At 35.9% G+C, this 16,730-nt stretch overlaps 1 protein-coding gene across 5 annotated transcripts in view; it reads left to right on the top strand.

The window, feature by feature from the left end:
* COBLL1 (cordon-bleu WH2 repeat protein like 1) overlaps positions 1-16,730 on the top strand; it is an 80,358-nt gene that overhangs the window by 37,456 nt on the left and 26,172 nt on the right. For 4 of the 5 annotated variants that reach the window (XM_030454575.1, XM_030454576.1, XM_030454573.1 and 1 more), the window contains 4 exons: positions 6,993-7,172; positions 13,586-13,787; positions 14,697-14,925; positions 16,644-16,682. In XM_030454575.1, the coding sequence (XP_030310435.1) occupies positions 6,993-7,172; positions 13,586-13,787; positions 14,697-14,925; positions 16,644-16,682 (650 nt within the window). The remainder of the gene's footprint in view (positions 1-6,992; positions 7,173-13,585; positions 13,788-14,696; positions 14,926-16,643; positions 16,683-16,730) is intronic. The other variant, XM_030454574.1, reaches the window with a different exon arrangement.

Below are 16,730 nucleotides of genomic sequence, written 5' to 3'. Positions count from 1 at the left end.
ATTAAAGCCTGGTATCAAGACTGATAGACATGTAATAGGGATGCTGTGAGGCTGGTACAGCAAATATTTAATAATGCCTAATGTTAACGAAAAATAATGGAACACAATAGTATGTTAAAGCTGACTTAAAAGTAACTTTTTTCAGCATTTATGGCAACCCAGATTCTGTGCAGAAACCTGTGTGCCTGTTAATAGCTTGGTCAAGATGAATAGGATAGCTAAAGTCCAGTTAAAAATTATTGTTTCAAGTTCCACCAAAAAGAGAGGTGCTGTTCATAAGTAACAGCAAGCTGTTCTTTGAGCATGACTTTAAAGGTTACCTTGTCATACATTGAATTAGCTCTGATATTAAAAACCTGGTTATTTTCAGGAGCCATAGGGCAATAAATTCCATCTAAATTTTGATCTTTTGAACCGGTGTAAAAATCAGTAGGCTCACTAAATTTTAAAAACCTTCAGTAGAGGTAGATTCTGTTGAAATTATGGCATAACTTCTCTTGAAGTTATGGCAAACTGAACATCTGAAACTGGCAGAGTGACTCTGAAGAAAATAGAAGGAGGAGCTGAGGTGTTATATTAGTTTCTGAATGCTTTCTTTTCTAGTTTTAATCTCAAAGGTTTTCTTTTATCTGGAGATACTCCTAAAAGCATACTCTTCTGCAATCACTGTTCTCTGTTAAATTTGACTGATGGCTTACAGTCTTATTTGGAGGAGTATTAGAGCTAAAACTGGGAAAATGCAACTCTAAAGTTAGTTCCTTCTCATTCTAAGCCCTGATCCAGTAAATCTAAGCAGTGAATTGTAATTTGTGTGCCATGGGTGCTATTGACTGTGCCATACCTGAAAATGTGTTATATAGAAGCAACTGTACTTTCTCTGGATGGAGTATTTTATAAATTCCATGTCCTTGCCAAACATGAAGATTTGTAGATTTTTGCTGGTACAAGTTAATATTAAATTCAGTTGCTAAATCACAAGAACAATACAGCTGCACAGAGTGTGTTTTGATACAACTGCAGAGTAACTTTTGACTTCATCTACAAATTTAAGTGTTTGGAAAAATCCTAGAATTTCTTTCAAGCAGTTTGTTAGAAATGTGTCTGTAGGGGTCAGGTAGGATGCAGCAAGCAGCACTGAAAGGTGGGTTAGAGGCAGTGTAAATAGTTCTCACTTCCATTTTCTTCATGTAATGGTCATCAAGGGGAAGAATCTCTAGAAGTTTATGAACAAAACAGCCTTTTCTGTTGTGGATATATGTAATGCCTCACTGTTAACTTGAATTTCGTGCAATGTTTTTGTGTAATGATGAACAGATAATCTAGGGACTTGGGAAATTTCCTGCCCTCTGTTAATAACACACAGAAAAATAGAAACTCATATCATAGGATGTTAGCTGTGAAGTAAGTTTTTTTTTTTAATAGATGAACAGTAATGAAAATATATACCTTATTACACATTATTCATTGTTAATTCCGTGTTTTCATTACCTCCTAAAGATGCTTTTTTTTCTTTAAGAGACTAGATGTAAAACATCCTACCTCTGACAGGAAAAAAAAACCTTCACATGAGCAGAACATAAATCCTGTGCTCATATATAGACTATTTTGCTGTGCTGGTGGGCAGGGTAGGGGTGGGAAGAGTAATGGTCCTATTTCTTGAGTATTTTTATTTTATTCCGCAGAGTGGCTTTACAAATCTTCGTAGCTACTACAACAAGAAAAGTGGTGTATTTCAGTTCTCAGGCTAAAAGAAAAGTACTCCATGTGGAATAGATACATCAGTGCCATTGATAGTATTCCTATGAAGAACAACAAAAATGAAAATCAAGCTGTATTTCATTAAAGAAAAGCAAACAAAAATATTATCCATAATTATACTGCAAATGAAACCAGCCTTTGACTGGCCTGTAAACAATAGACACTATTGTAAAATATTCCACATCTCATGTGTTTGATTATGTAATTATCAAGTCTCAGTATGGGAACTCTTACTTGCAAATTAACTTAAAACTTATGTCTTATGAAATGCTTCCCCTCCGGACCCTAAAACACAGTGGATTTTTTGAGTGACTTGCTTTGATACTTGCAGTCTGGAGTATGATGAGCTGATCAGATAGTAATGCTGCAGTTGTCTCCAAGCTTCTTCCTAACAAGCATTGTTTGATGTTGAAGATGTGCAGTGGTAATGTCATGAAACCATAATGGCCAAAGTGGAAGCTGAATAAACAGGAGGAAAGTTGGTACTTTCATGATCTTTGCCTAGTGTAGGAAACAAATTTGTTCTGGATGTGTTAAAGATGAGTATTGGGCTGGGAATGCTTGTAGCCAGTATTAGGGCCTTAAATATTTTAGTATACCTGTTGGCCAAAGCTGCTGTATCATTCTAAACAAAACAAATTAATATTCTTAATGTAGGCCTGAACTCCTGCTCAAATGTTCCTTGACTGAGCAGATGATGTGCAAGGTTTCAGCTGCCTGCTAGTATGGTGTACTACTGGAGCAATGTTATTTTAATAATTGAGGGGATTATAATAATTGCTTGGAGTGAGAGCTCAGAAAAGAAAGCTCTAGAAGAAACTTTATTGTAATGGCCTTTTTCCTCTATTCATATGATCTTAATAGTGTAAGATCCTTTTCTGACTTTGAGAATAAAATGAAGGGCTGCTTGTAATTTTTTTTAGGTTTGATATAAAAAAGCATGTAGTTGGTTTTCATGTAAAGCAGTGTTCTTCATGGTGCCGTAAGTGAAAATTAACAAACTTAATCCTATCTGTTGTGCAGTAGAATTTTTTTATCATGCTATATTTAATGAACCTTTTCAGTGCCTGAAGTGCAGGTGAGGTCCCTTGTGACCTTTCCTGTCTTAAGGCATAGCTATAGAAAACTTGAGAAATGGTTCTGATGTTGGAGGTTAGATCCAGAATAATTTGAGTGATTTCTGGCTGTCAAGCTGTCTTTGTATAGTGAATCGTGTAATTGTGTTCAAGACAAGAAGTGGTATAAACATTAATATTCCTTGATATCAAGATTTGAAGAAGTGGATTGTTTATACTGCAGCCTGTGGTGATGCACACATATAACAGATAGGTATCCCCACTTTTTTTGAGGGAAGTGATCCTTATTGAGAGGAAATGCTGGTGATAACAGGTGATATAGTGACCTAGGTCACTGTAAGTTCAAGTATTTCTAATCGTTTTGAGTGCTATTCTCTAGTTACTCAGAGTTAAAAATATAGTGCTTATACCTTTCTAATAGGAACTGAAAACTTGTTGTTTTTTAAAAAGGTTAACATCTAATAATTAGATGATTTATTTATTTTCTTTACTTTTGAAGGGCTTCTGCACATTCAGATCATTGACACTTAGTTTATTTAGCAAAAAGAAAATACATTGAAGTACAGTAATGAGACTTCATTTTGTGGAAGAGGGATCTGAAACACATAAAACCTTGACTTCATGGCCTTGCACTTGATTTTAACAAATGGGTTGTTTTTCCTAACAAAGTTGTGAAATCTTCTGTCTGCATTTGGTGGAAGGAATTCTTTACTGTTTTTACAGGAGTTGTATTCTGTCACAAAGTCTGGTGGGAATTGGAGATGAGGCTTCAGAAATTTGAATTGCTAAAAGAGATACAAACAAATTCTCTTTGGAACAATATAATCTCACAACACAAGGCCTAGCGAAAAGACTTGGGAAAATCTGTGAGCTCCAAGTGCACTGGTAACAAGAGAAATACAAACTCTGCCCAGGCTGCATGAGACTGTTTGTAGGACCTTGTGAGGGTGCTGTGGGTGTCCCTCTGCCTGCCTTTTCCAGGACTAAGAAGAATTGTCAAAGACAGATTATTATTATTTTTCTACTTTGTCTTAATTGAGAAATTAATTAGTTAATTGATAAACCAGAAGATGACATTCAACTTGTTGCAGCATAATGGGTAGCTGAAATTGTTTATCCAGTGATAGACAGTAGGGAACACATCCCTTGAGGTGAGTTATGAATGGCAGTTTTCAGGTCTGGTGTAGGGAAGTCAGTGGATCCTACGGACCTACTGAGATAAGGAAGGAGTGAGGACCTACCTTGTGCAGCACAATTTGCAGAGGAGTTTTTATTATGAGTTGTGACCTTATTTGGTTAAAATTTCTTTCTCAGCTCCATGCCATAGCTAATAAGCTGTGCTTTGATTCTTCCCACAGCTTCCATTTAGTTCTATAGTAGCCTTAGCTCCAAGCATATCTGGAAGCTATCTGAACATGAAAGGCACTGTGAGTTAGACCATTTACTGAACACCTGTTTTCTGACCTAAGATGTTTGGTTTATATTTTAGAATTTATCCTCTTCATTGTGGTTGTATTTTTTTTTCCTAAAAATCAGGAGGTTTTTCTTTTCAGAAGAAACTACCTAAAATGCTCTCTGTGCTTTATCAAATTCATTAAAAAACAGCAGCTCTACCAGTTTGCTAAATGACTGGTGGAGGTAAAGAGGCAAGAGAGAAACTCAAGAAAAGAAAAATTGTAAGACCAAATGCAAATACTTTGAGCTAAGGATGAGAAACTTGATGAAAAAGGAAGAAAAAAAGACAAAAGAGACATAGCATCTTGAAACATAAAATGCAAGTATGAGTATCCTTAACTGTTTAATAAGAAGTTGCCAAAAGCTCAGCATAATTCTGAGACAGTACACTTGGAGATTTTTCTGCCTTTCTGTGGGGTGGCAAATGTAAGCATAGCTCACCATACAGTAAGTGAAGATGTGCTGAACATTGGTAAGGCAGTGATGCAAGTGGAGAATCAGCTGGCTCTGTTAGGCTGCCTGACCCCCTTGAGTGTGTGTGCTTGTGCCGTGGAGCTTCATTTCTGTAGCCTTTGCACACAAGGTTTGACAAGAGTATTTTAGCAGTTCTGGCGCTCTGCTGTGTAGGATACTGTATAAATACCACCACATTTTACTGATGTGAATCATGCATTTATTGCTGTGTGTGATTAAGCACTGTGATAGCAGAGTTCCAGCAATGAAATAACATTCATCTGCTTAATGGAAAAGAGAGCTCATCTGTACTTCTAAACAAATCTTTCTGTGGCGTGTAGTCTCCAAGGATTAAATTCTGAGTTCAGTTGTGATAAATATCATTTAAGGGTCAAAGTCACTTAAAGATCTAAGATTGAGTATAGACGGGGAAAAGCAGTACTGCTTGACTTTGGCTTTGGATTTTCTTTTGTATTAATAACATCATAGGGTGATGTTTTTGTTGTGTTGTTTTTTTATTATTAAACAATTGTATTGATGTTCTGTATTGGCTAATAATTTCGTTTTGAGAGGTTATATTAAAGCTAACTGTCATGCCAAAAAAACCAGCAAAAACCAACAAATGAGGGAAGAGTAAAAAAAAAATTGTAGATTCATTTATTTTGTGATGTTCACATAAGCCAGAAACAGCCCAGCCAAACTGCTGTAGATGCTGAAGTTAAATTTGCTCAAATTGAATGTGGAGTGCACTAAAACTAATCTAAAACATTAACAGAGAGGAAGTATAAATTTTGATGGCAAATCCTCGTTGAGCATGTTTGGAAGTCTGTATGTACTCCTGATTAGCTACAAGGGCTCTGAATAGTTAATTATTCAGCATGAAGTTCTGAAGTTCAAAACTCTAAGCACTTTCAGAACAGATTGGTCATGTGAAGTCTCATTACACATTCGTCTTTTGCAACACTGCTCTGGACCTTGTTTGCTTCTTGTTGTGAGTGACTCTAAACTTTGCTTTTTCAAGAAAGGTGTGTGTTTGTAATTGCTGAGCATGAAATCCTTTGCTTTATTTCTGTTGGACAATTACAGAAGTTAATTTTTTTGTTTATGTTGAAAGTAAACAAACTTTGGTACAGCTTCAGAATCTCCATTGCAAGCGGATTTTTAAATCCTTCGTGTATTATGTTTCCAATGTGTTTTATCTTTCTGTGAATATGTCTCCATTCAAGATTTTGTAAAAGAATGTTTGGAGGAAATTAAACAAGTTCTTATGGGGCAATGAGTCTCCGCTATGTGTTCTGGTTTGTTTCTGTGGTGAAATTCTTAATAATACTGTTTTTTAGTTGTGACAGTGTTGTTGAATTGTGGAAAGTTACTTGAATAAAAGGGGATTCTACATTAAATGTTGTAGGACACCTGAGTCCTGCCCTCAGAATTTACTGTGTCATAAATACATCAAGAGATATAGAGAGTTTTTCTTTTGTACCCTTTTATGTATATATATTTTTTAAGTGAAATAAGTGAAACTTATTTAATGAATACTCTTTGCATATAAGAGTACACTGGGTCTCACAAAGATGGGAAAGGATGGCAAGAAAATTAAAATGGGAAATCATCATAGGCGAGGGGGAAATATGGAAGCATATTGAAATGTCAAGAAATATTGCAACACAGTAGGACTGATTTTTTATTAGTGTATAGAAGCAAATAAACTAGGTCTGGTAGGATTTGTTTGAATGATTTTGATAATCAAAAGAAAAATTTGGGAAGAAAAAATATGAATATTCCATTGCCTATCTATCTTATGTGTTAAACATACTGTCAGTGTAATTTGCCTTCATACTGCCTAGCACAATATTCCTGTTTATTATACTAATCCAGTAAATCCGTTTGGAGAACACAAAAAATAGGGTTCTTGCATAACCTGAGGGAAAGAAAAAAAAATCAATTTACTACTTTTAATGTATATTAAAAAAAAAGTTTTTGTTTTGGGCTTGATACTTATTGTGTGTTGTGGGGTTTTTCTTGTTTTGTTTGTTTGTAAATATAATTGATACCTTAGTCTGTTGTATCTTCTGTCACCACTCATGTTAAAATATTCCCTTATGCTTTCCTTGTACGTATCAAAGAATCAACGTTGCACAGTGTGAGTGGACAGAATTAAGTGTGCTTCATTTCTGTTCCAAGTTAGTTTGGCTCTATGGAATCATACACTGATAACTAACTTTTCATTTTTTTTTCCATGTATTTCAGAAAAAAATCTAAAGCACCACCTCCTCCATCTGAAACAAAATTCATTGCTGTTTCTACATTTGATGACACAGAATCAGCCAACCCCGTCATGGAACAGAAAGAGAATGTAATTGATAAAGATATTGAACTATCAGTAGTTCTGCCAGGAGACGTGATCAAGTATACTACAGTAAATGGGAGGTGAGAAAAATAAGATTTTTGTTTATTTTTTTCCTCACTCCAGTTTACTGCGGCCTTCATGCAGGCTTTAATCACTCAGTAAAAGAAAAGCTATATAAGCCTGAATGTTTTGGGATAGATGTGGAAAGAAACATGTACTTTAAACATTTACTTACCTTTTGGTAAAACAATTTTTTGACATTCAGAAATTCTGTATCAGGATGCATAGCCATTCCTGTTCTTTCTGGTCTTTGCAAATCTCTAGAAAAATACTGGTTTCTATGAGTCACTGAATTTTCTCACAAAAGTTTTTCTTGTTAGACCCAAAGATGAGTTCCTGCATCCTATTTGCATACAAAGTCATGTGCTCAACACCTGCACAGCACTGCAACGTATACACTACTAGCTGTCCTAAAAGTGTGTCATCGCTTCAGACAAAATCTATAATGCTTCAAAGAAATAGTTTGTAGTTACAGCTATGGAAAATCTTTTTGGGAATCAAATATATTTTGTTTAAGCTGGTTTTAATCCAAAACACATATTTCAGTCTGCTAATTGGTAGTATCGATGATCCGTGTAACTCTCAAGTCACCTTTAGCTGAGAAAGGCCTGGACATTGACTGTTAAGTTGAAATCACACATCCTGGGGCTTAAAATGTTACATTAATTATCATAGCAGGTCTACTAAAAAGAGTCATATGCAAAGCCAAGTATGGATCAGAACTATTTGAATGCCAGTTTGTTACTTTCCTATGCTGAAATAAACTTATTTGTGTATTGTGTCTTTGCTACTGAAAGCAACCACACTGATTTAAACCAGACAATATAAATATGTAGTTACATCTACTTTACTTCTATGAGAGACAAAGACTTTTGTGACTCTAGTCTGTTTGCACACTTTATCATTTGCTAGAATTCTTAAGGTTGCTGCCTAAGCATCAAATACTAACTTGTTCACCAGAGCTGCAATAGATGAACTTCTGTGATTTCAGTTCTTTATTATCTTTTTCTTCCTCCTCCCTAGACTCCATGTAGGTAACTTAAATCTGGGGTTATATTACTCAGAAGAAATTTCCTGAAATAATTGTTGGGTGCCATGATGCACTATGGTGTTCTTGCTAGTGTGTTTATAGCAAGGGATATTGCTGTCTGTAAATACAACATCTTACTCTGTTTTTAAAATTTCTTATAGCTGAGACTTCTTTTCACACTTATGAATACTGTGTGCCCCTCTGTATTGCTTTGCTCAGAAGAAAGAAAGGAATGTTCAAAACTTTTAGTCAGACAAATGACATTGTGTATCATTACTCAGTGTTCAAGACAGGTCTCACAGGCTTATCAGGAAATGTACACATTTCCTCATCTGTTTCATTATCTTATTGCATTTCTTTCAATCAAGATATGGAATGTGATTGATTTCATAAATGTCTCTGTTGCAAAAAAGAAGCTATATTGAGACTCCTAGGCTCACTCAGAATGAGGGAGGATGCTGTGCAGAACCTGCAAAGTACTGTGGAGCATACTGCAATCTATCTTTTGTTTTAGTTTTGCTCTGTCTTGATAGTCATATTTTGTGGACAAATAGGCAAGATCCTCTAGAAGTAACACTAACAGATAAATTGCTGATTTGTCTCTCTTCTGTTGATAAACAGAGATGAGCAGTTGCACAGCTTCCGAGGAGAGAATACCTTTTAAAATCTCATAAAAGAAGAGCAAAACTGTGTACAATATGTGCTCAAATGTCATTGTTCCCTCAAAGGAACTTCTCTACTGTTCTGAGATGAAGTTGGATTGGTTTCTCCCTGCTTTGGATAACACAGTGGATAACAAGAGCTATGTAAAACAATGCAAGATGTTGCATTGGATATCCTAAGATATCCTAAGAGAGGAGAAGTAGACAGAAGGGGAATAGAATGAAATCTGAGAGCTTTCAGAGGAAAAGATTACAAGTGAGAATAATTTTTGATCCTGAAGTTGTGTATAAGCTTAAAAGCGTGACTTAGAAAACGAAGAACTGAAATAGATCATTCCTCGTACTGATGGCAGTCAAGGTCCACTTGAAGGTGCAATGTTTGGAGGAAGGTATGTGTGGAGCTTTTCACTTTGCTGGCATTTATTTTATTTAATTTTTTTTAATTGGAATATTTTTCAGAGTGGAGTTTCTGAATCTTCTCCTTTCATTCTAAATACAGCATAGGACTGAGGAGTTTTCTGTAGCCAAGGGAAAAAAGCCAGAATCTTGAAGAGCTTGTTTATTTAGCAGCATAATAATTTTATAGGTTTTGTATGTTTGTTTTCCCACAAAGAAGAAATGCAGAGTGTGAGAAAATTTTTTTGAAACTGAATAATTAGATTCAGTTACATGCATTGATAAACTAACGTAGAGGCTTCAAGGGCTGATATGATAGTGACGTGGGCTTTATTTGGAAATGGTGTCGTAGTAGCATACTTAAGGCTTCAATCTGATGCCTTTCAGAGAGACCTTACCTTTGCTGACTTTCCTAAGAGTCCTTTGTGAGTTTCAGTTTGACCCCTTCTTGAGTATTTTCACTCATTAGGGTATTCTTAATAAATTGCTGTTTCACTCTTTATAGCTAGCTAGTGAATAACAAGCTTTGTGGTGTTGCCCTACTTTTTAAAACTTGCTGTACTTATATTGGTTAGTAACAAACGCTGGGTGTTTGGTTTTTTTCTGTTCATGAAAACAGATGTCTATTTTTGTTTAGAGAATAACAATAGTAAATATTTTTGCAAGGAATGCTGTGGAGCCATAGGTTAAAGTAATCAGAGACTTATAGAAAGCCAAAGTGTGACTGCATGTAAGTTATCCTCCCCTCCCTTCTTCCCTCTCCTCCCCTCCCTTTTTCCCTTTTGGCCCCCCACCTCCTTTCCTTTTCCCCTATCACCCTTTCCTATCTCCTCCTCCCTCCTTTTTAAAATTCCATCTCTACCTAGGAATACTTTTAGTGCTTACTGACAGAATTTTGTTTGTTCAGTGGTGGTTACTCTAAGTCTCATGAGGGGAAGACCTTGTTCCTGAAGTCTGATAATGTAAGAACCTCAACAGTTTTATTAGCAAGTTTTATTAGCCCTCATTTTTGTAGAGGAGTTTTGGGCAGATATTGCATTTTTTTCTTTAAACACTTGATCCCATATTTGACCTGACACATTTCACTGTTTATATATAACATGGTTTGTTAGATTCTAGTTGAAGGTTATCCTTTAACTTCAATTATGTGATGTAAGGACAGGCTGCTATTAGCTATGTTTAGTTGTATTTAGTCAGGTAGGAATATCGAGAGGAAAGTAGATGAACAATGAGGAGGTGCAGTTGTACCTAAATAAATTTATGGTCAGAGATTTCCAGAAAACCAAATAATGTAATGAAGGTAAAGAAGTTAAAATAAAGTTACAATCAAAAAGGACAAATCAAAATAATTTCCTCTGAGGCAACTGATGGCCACTTCTTGAAGTTTTACTGAATATTTTTTATGGAAAATGTTAAATTAACTCTGATATATGCAGTCTTCTGACTGCAGTTCTTGAAGGCTATATCAAAATATAGCTTTACAATGTCTGGTGGATGTGATTAGAAAAAAATGTGGCTTTTTTCATCAGTGTAGGAATATCTGTCTAAAACAGTAGTTGAAGGTGTCTTTGCTTCCTGTCGAAGGGCGAGACTTAAAGTCTAGCTTACTCCAGTTAAGGAGGTTATTTCTGGAAGTACCAGTAGAAAGCAAATTTGCACCAAGTCAGTTTTTATGTAGTGATTTAAATGTACCTGTCTGTTGTTTGTGAGGAGCTATGTTTCTCACTTATCATTCTGTCACTTCATGTGACTGATCACTGTGAGGACTTGGTTTTCAACAATCTTTCCCTGTGAATTCTTGTTCTGGTCATCTTTGATGTTCTTAACAGTCTCCAGTAACAGAATGGTGTGGGAAAACAGTCTGCGGAGGCTTAAGGATTCCATGTACGCATCAATATGATGGCAGGAAAATCGTTTATTCGCAACTTGCACTCACTTTATATAGAGAAGCCTTGTTTACACCATCTTATCATGCAGGTGGCCTTGTACTCCAACCACACATACCATTCTCACGGAACCTTCTTCTCACATAATTATTTTCCTCTCCTGTTGCCAATTAGTTATCTCTTTCCCATTAGCTTATTCTCAGAAAGCCTCTAACTAGGCCTCAATAAGTATTAACCCAATGTAGCCTAAGTTGAAGTTAAGTCAGGATTGCTCACAACCTGTATATTTCTGAACTGTTTCCCCAACAGAATGGCAGATGACAGCCAACTTTTAAAGCCAGGAAGTGTATAAAAATGCACCAGAACAAAAAATTAATGGGTAACTTACTGGTTATGCTGATAACTAGAAAGGTCAGTACAGAAGCAGTACCTGCTGTCTCCTCTGGCTCCCCCTTCCCCTTCCTGCAGTGAAATTAGGAAATCACTTGATTTGTACTTTCGCCTCCTTTCTTATTAGGGTGAGATGGTTGTACTTTCCCTAGAATGGTTTAAAAGTACAAGAAATAGAGTAATTCCTTCTTCTAATCAGAACAGGTTGTGATATATGTGAGAGGAGGATTGAAATAAACTCCCTCTACTATGTGGACAGGTGGGAATGGTTATTTTTCTGCAGTGCTCAGTGCATTTGTCATGGTATTCAACAGGCTGATAGAGATCATTTAAATAAAGGTATGGAGTATATTGTATTCTTCTAGACCTCGTCAGATGGTTGGTTTTTTTACACCTTGGAGCATCATTTCTTGGTGTTTTTTTCTTTTATTGTTCCTCTTGCTTTTGTCTCTTGAGACAAGTATTCTCCTGCCAGTTAACAGGCAGAAACTTTCCTCTGAGGAAAATAAAAAAACCAATGGGTCTGCAGTAGCAGTATCTGTCAGCTTTCAGATTGTTTCCATCTTATGAAAGTGCTGCATGTGCACCAGAGTCTGGCTCTGCTTTTAGAAATCAGAGAACAGCTTGCTTAAGGAACATTCGTTTTTTTCAGACCAAATGAAAACAGGATTTATATTCTAAGGTTAATTAAAGGAGGGGGAGACAAGAGTGTTCACAGTAGTTTCTAACACTGAGTTGGTCTTAGTTCTTTTTACAGAATTCTATCATATAAAAAGTGTGTATTAACTTCTTATGGAATAAATGTATTCACCATCTTTATATTATCTAGAATTATTTATATTATCTAGAATTCTACTTTTGATGGTTCTTTGTAGAAGCTATCCTCACATTTAGCTATGCTGCCAGAATACCTGCATCTGTTACAAGATTGCAATTTAAGATTTCTGACAAAGCTACACCAGCCAAACTCGACTGATTTTCTCTGAGATGCTTGTGTTTTTTTCAACACAGCATGTTACTGTGTCACAGTCTTTTAAATTGTCTTTATAATATCCTCATGAGACAGAGCAGGTGATAATCTCCTTGCTCGAATCTGTAACTGAGAGATGCAGAAGGTGTCAAAATAAAATGCTTCTTACAGAAGATGACCCAGCTCTAAAAATGATCTAGGAATGACCAGTTCCAGTGAGTCTGTAGTACTATAACCTCAGTCAGTTGCGGGAACATGGAAAGTGAGGCTACTCTCCTTACCCTTCGTCTGTTTAAATTCCTGTGACACTTCTGTTTAGAGTACATCTTTAATATATTTATTCCAGTAAGAACTGGGAATGTTCAGCTTATCTTAATACGCTGCTCTGCATGTTCTTCACTGAGCGCTGAGAGAACAAGGGTTGCACTTAGTGACTACATGTGAAAAATTCAGTTTGAGATACTTTATTGTGAAAAGGAAATTTCTTGGTTCACACAGAGCTTCTCAAGAAATGGCATTCAAGTACTATATTGACATTTAGCTTCTTTTTCTCTCTCTGTATTGAACACCTGGCTCTCATTTTGGAATCCCTAATGGAAGATGTACTTAAAAGGTGACTTCCTCAAACTTCATTTCTTCTTCTTCCTCCAAATGGCTCATGCCCAGGATTTCTGAAAATCAAGTGCCTCACAACCTTAGAATGGATATAAAAATTTCAGATTCCAGAAGGACACTTCTGTTAATGAATGGCAGGACATTTATCACCACTGCTGCAGTTTACATCAAATGTCAAACGAAGTGACTAATCCACAGCTTCCTGCTGGCCTCAGCAAAGACATCACTCAAAAGCAAAATATTTTCCCCTTTGCTCAAGCACTTAAGAAACTGGCATACTTTTGTGCAAGCTGGTTTAATTTTCTTTTTAGTAGTGATTTTTGGCTGTTTTGGTTTTTTTTTTTTATGTTTAAAATTGTTAAAGTAGGTGCTTGGCAGTAATTTTTTAAACATGAAAGGGAAAGAATGACTTGGGCTAGATGTTTAGCAGCATGTTTTATTATAAAACTGTCATCTGTTGTAACAGTTCATTTGTCTTTTACAGGAAACCCATGATGGACTTACTGATCTTTCTCTGTGCACAGTATCATTTAAATCCATCAAGTTATACTATAGAGTTGGTATCAGCAGAAAATAGCCAGATAAAATTTAAGCCCAACACACCAGTGGGAATGCTTGAAGTGGAAAAGGTGATTGTAAAGCCAAAACAAATGGATAAGAAGAAACCTGCTCCTGTTATACCAGAGGTAAGAACTAAAAATAAAGTGTACTGAGAAATTAGAATCACTATTGTATTAAGCAAGTCTAGCTAGAGCTCAGCCTCATAGCTTTTTCTTTTGTCTCTCCTCCTCTTACCATGAATCTCTGTGAAATGATTGTCTCCCAGTTCTTGATAACATCCACTTAGGTAAAATATATCTCTGTTGCATCAAACATCTTTACTGACGGAAGAAGGAAACGTTGCCCTATTATTTGAAATCCCACGCTTTACTGTCCTTTTGATAAATTCTGCAGATGAAGTGTGGCTGAATACAGCCTTCCACAAACTGAAAATCAACAACTTGTACCATCTGTTATGCTGTGATATATATGCCCTTCTGATTGTATGTTCTTTTTCCTTTAATACATACCGTACTACTTTTTTGTTACTCAGCTTTTTTTATATAACCTTAAGATGTTATGAACTTTTAGAATAAAGCAACTTTTGTGTGTTGCCTAAGTCTTTCCTTCTACATCTGTCCTTCTGCTGTTTAGAAGAACACTGTTTCTAAAGTTATATAAAGCACTTACGCAGAGCCAGAGAAGCTCTTCTGCTGCCCTTTTACCTTCATCCCACACACACGCGTGCTCATGGCTCACTGGCTGACTTCTGCATCCACCTCATGTAACCTAGAGGGGCATCTTGCTCCAGGCATGTACCCTGCTGGACACGGAAATGACAGATGCTGGAGGAGAAGCAGACTGTTTCATGTGTCCTTTTCTTGAGAAGAAGGGAATCACAAAAAAATTCTTAGTTTCTCTTGTAATGTTTCTGAATCTATAACATTGGTGGAGTTGCCTTTAAGGAGAATTCTTGTCATTACTATAAGGCTATTATAAAAATGCTGCTTGTTTCAGAATTGTGATGTAATTTATTGGAATTTTCTTCTCTTTAGCAAACAGTAAGGGTAGTGATAAACTACAAGAAGACACAGAAGACAGTAGTAAGAGTAAGTCCTCATTCACCCCTTCAAGAACTCATACCAACCATCTGTAGTAAATGTGAGTTTGATCCTTCACACACCCTGCTGTTGAAGAATTACCAATCTCAAGAACCCCTCGATGTGACAAAATCTCTTAATGACCTTGGTCTAAGAGAATTATATGCCATGGATATCAGTCGAGGTAAGATAACTTTTGTAAATTGCAGTTGCAGAAAAGAAAATTACTTAGTAATTCAGTTATGCATTTCCTTTGTTGCTTTGCTTTGGTATTTTGTATTTACTTACAAAGACATTAATTTCTAGCAGGTCAGTATATATTTCATTAGTCTATAAAACTGAAAGTAGGACACGTTTGCCTGTACCTACTTTGAGAAGTGCTATATAAACATTTTGTTTTCTAAGAAAGTGTTAGATACCAACAAAGGTGAGTAAGTAGAAACCATCCCTTAGGGTAACCCATTCCCCATCCGTTCCCCAAAATGCTCAACAACACTATTTCCCACAGCTCATAGAAAAGACATAGAACAAAGATAATCTGAAAAGAACATAAGAATTATAAAAATTGTTTAGTTTTAAACTTATTTGAAATTTAAACAGTGTTAGATAATGACGGTGTTTATGTATCTTTCTGAGTCCTGTTTGTTGATTTTGTAGATTGTAAAGGAATAACAGATCTGTTTTCAATTGTGGTCCAACAGTGGCACTCTGAACTAACTTCCTTGTATTCGTACAGCCATTCCTGTGCCTGGTTTAGCTCTAGCTGTAAGCCTGTCTTTTTTATGAATTAAAAATTCTATGCACTGTACTTTGTTCTGTTTCAGACATTTCTCACAGTAAATTTTACACCAATATAGAATGCGGTAATAATGGTCCACTCCTTGTCTTGACCACTGTTCTATTTCCTTGTGTTTCTTTCTGCTCTAAAACCTGGGGAGTTTTGTTGGACTTTTGGTTTTTTTTGTTTGTTTGTTTCTTTTCTCCTCCTCTAAGTATTTTTTGTCACATTTTTTTACATGGGTGTTGTTTTGTTTTTACAAAACATTTACATTTACATTTGTTACAGTTTCAAGAGTTCTCTCAATTACTTCTCAAAGTCCAGTTATCTTGAGGATATGAAAGATTTGGAAAATAGGTCCTTTTCCCATGGAGGAAACAAATATTTAGTATCTTTCTCTTCTTCACTTGAAAACAACTTACTTATACTTGCCTAACCATGCTATTTGACTATTTGCACTGTTTTTTGTTGTCTGGCTACTGCTTTCATCTGCTGTCTGGCAGAGCTGCCTTTTCCATAGTAGGACATGTACTTCCTCTGAATCAACAGCCAAAAATCCTTAGAAGAGAATACAAGGGCACACACACTTTGTTCAAAGCAACGCCCTGTAAGGAAATTGAGATATACTTCATTTCTCTTGACACAAAGTAGTAGTCAGCATTTCGGTTTTGCAGAGAACTCCAAAGCTCTGAATTTTCATCCTTCTGCATAAATTGTGAGGTGTACCTTTACTTAGTAGAATTTAAATTCAAACCTTATTTTATTCAGATTATATTTTAATTATGCATTCCTCTTTATTTTCCAAGTTTGGACTGCCTGACAATGCATAACTTACAGAACAAACTGTTCTATATATACTATTTTTCCTCATTCCTTCAGAAATATTTGTGGACCTTCTCTCCTTTTCTACAAGATTTCAGTCTATGTTGCATGTCTATAGGCTGAGGATTTTAAATAATATATGGCATTACATAGTAAAGATACACATCCTTTTCCTTCAGGGAAGTATGTAGTTTCTTTTTTCCCAATACTGAAGATTCAGCTTGGCTTTCTGTCTTTGTAGCTTATAACTTCATCCTTGATTCAGATTCACATTTTCTGTCTTTCTTTTTGTCTTTCTGTAGCCACATCACCAGTTGATTTAAATTTACCGTCTTTGCAAGGTATGATTTACTGAAATAGGTGGTGAAACTGTAGAGGCATTTAGAGGC

The sequence above is a fragment of the Calypte anna genome, chromosome 7 (assembly GCF_003957555.1).
Source record: "Calypte anna isolate BGI_N300 chromosome 7, bCalAnn1_v1.p, whole genome shotgun sequence".
Lineage (NCBI taxonomy): Eukaryota > Metazoa > Chordata > Aves > Apodiformes > Trochilidae > Calypte > Calypte anna.
The sequence above is the reverse complement of the archived record's forward strand: the minus strand, read 5'-3'. Positions and strand labels throughout refer to the sequence as shown.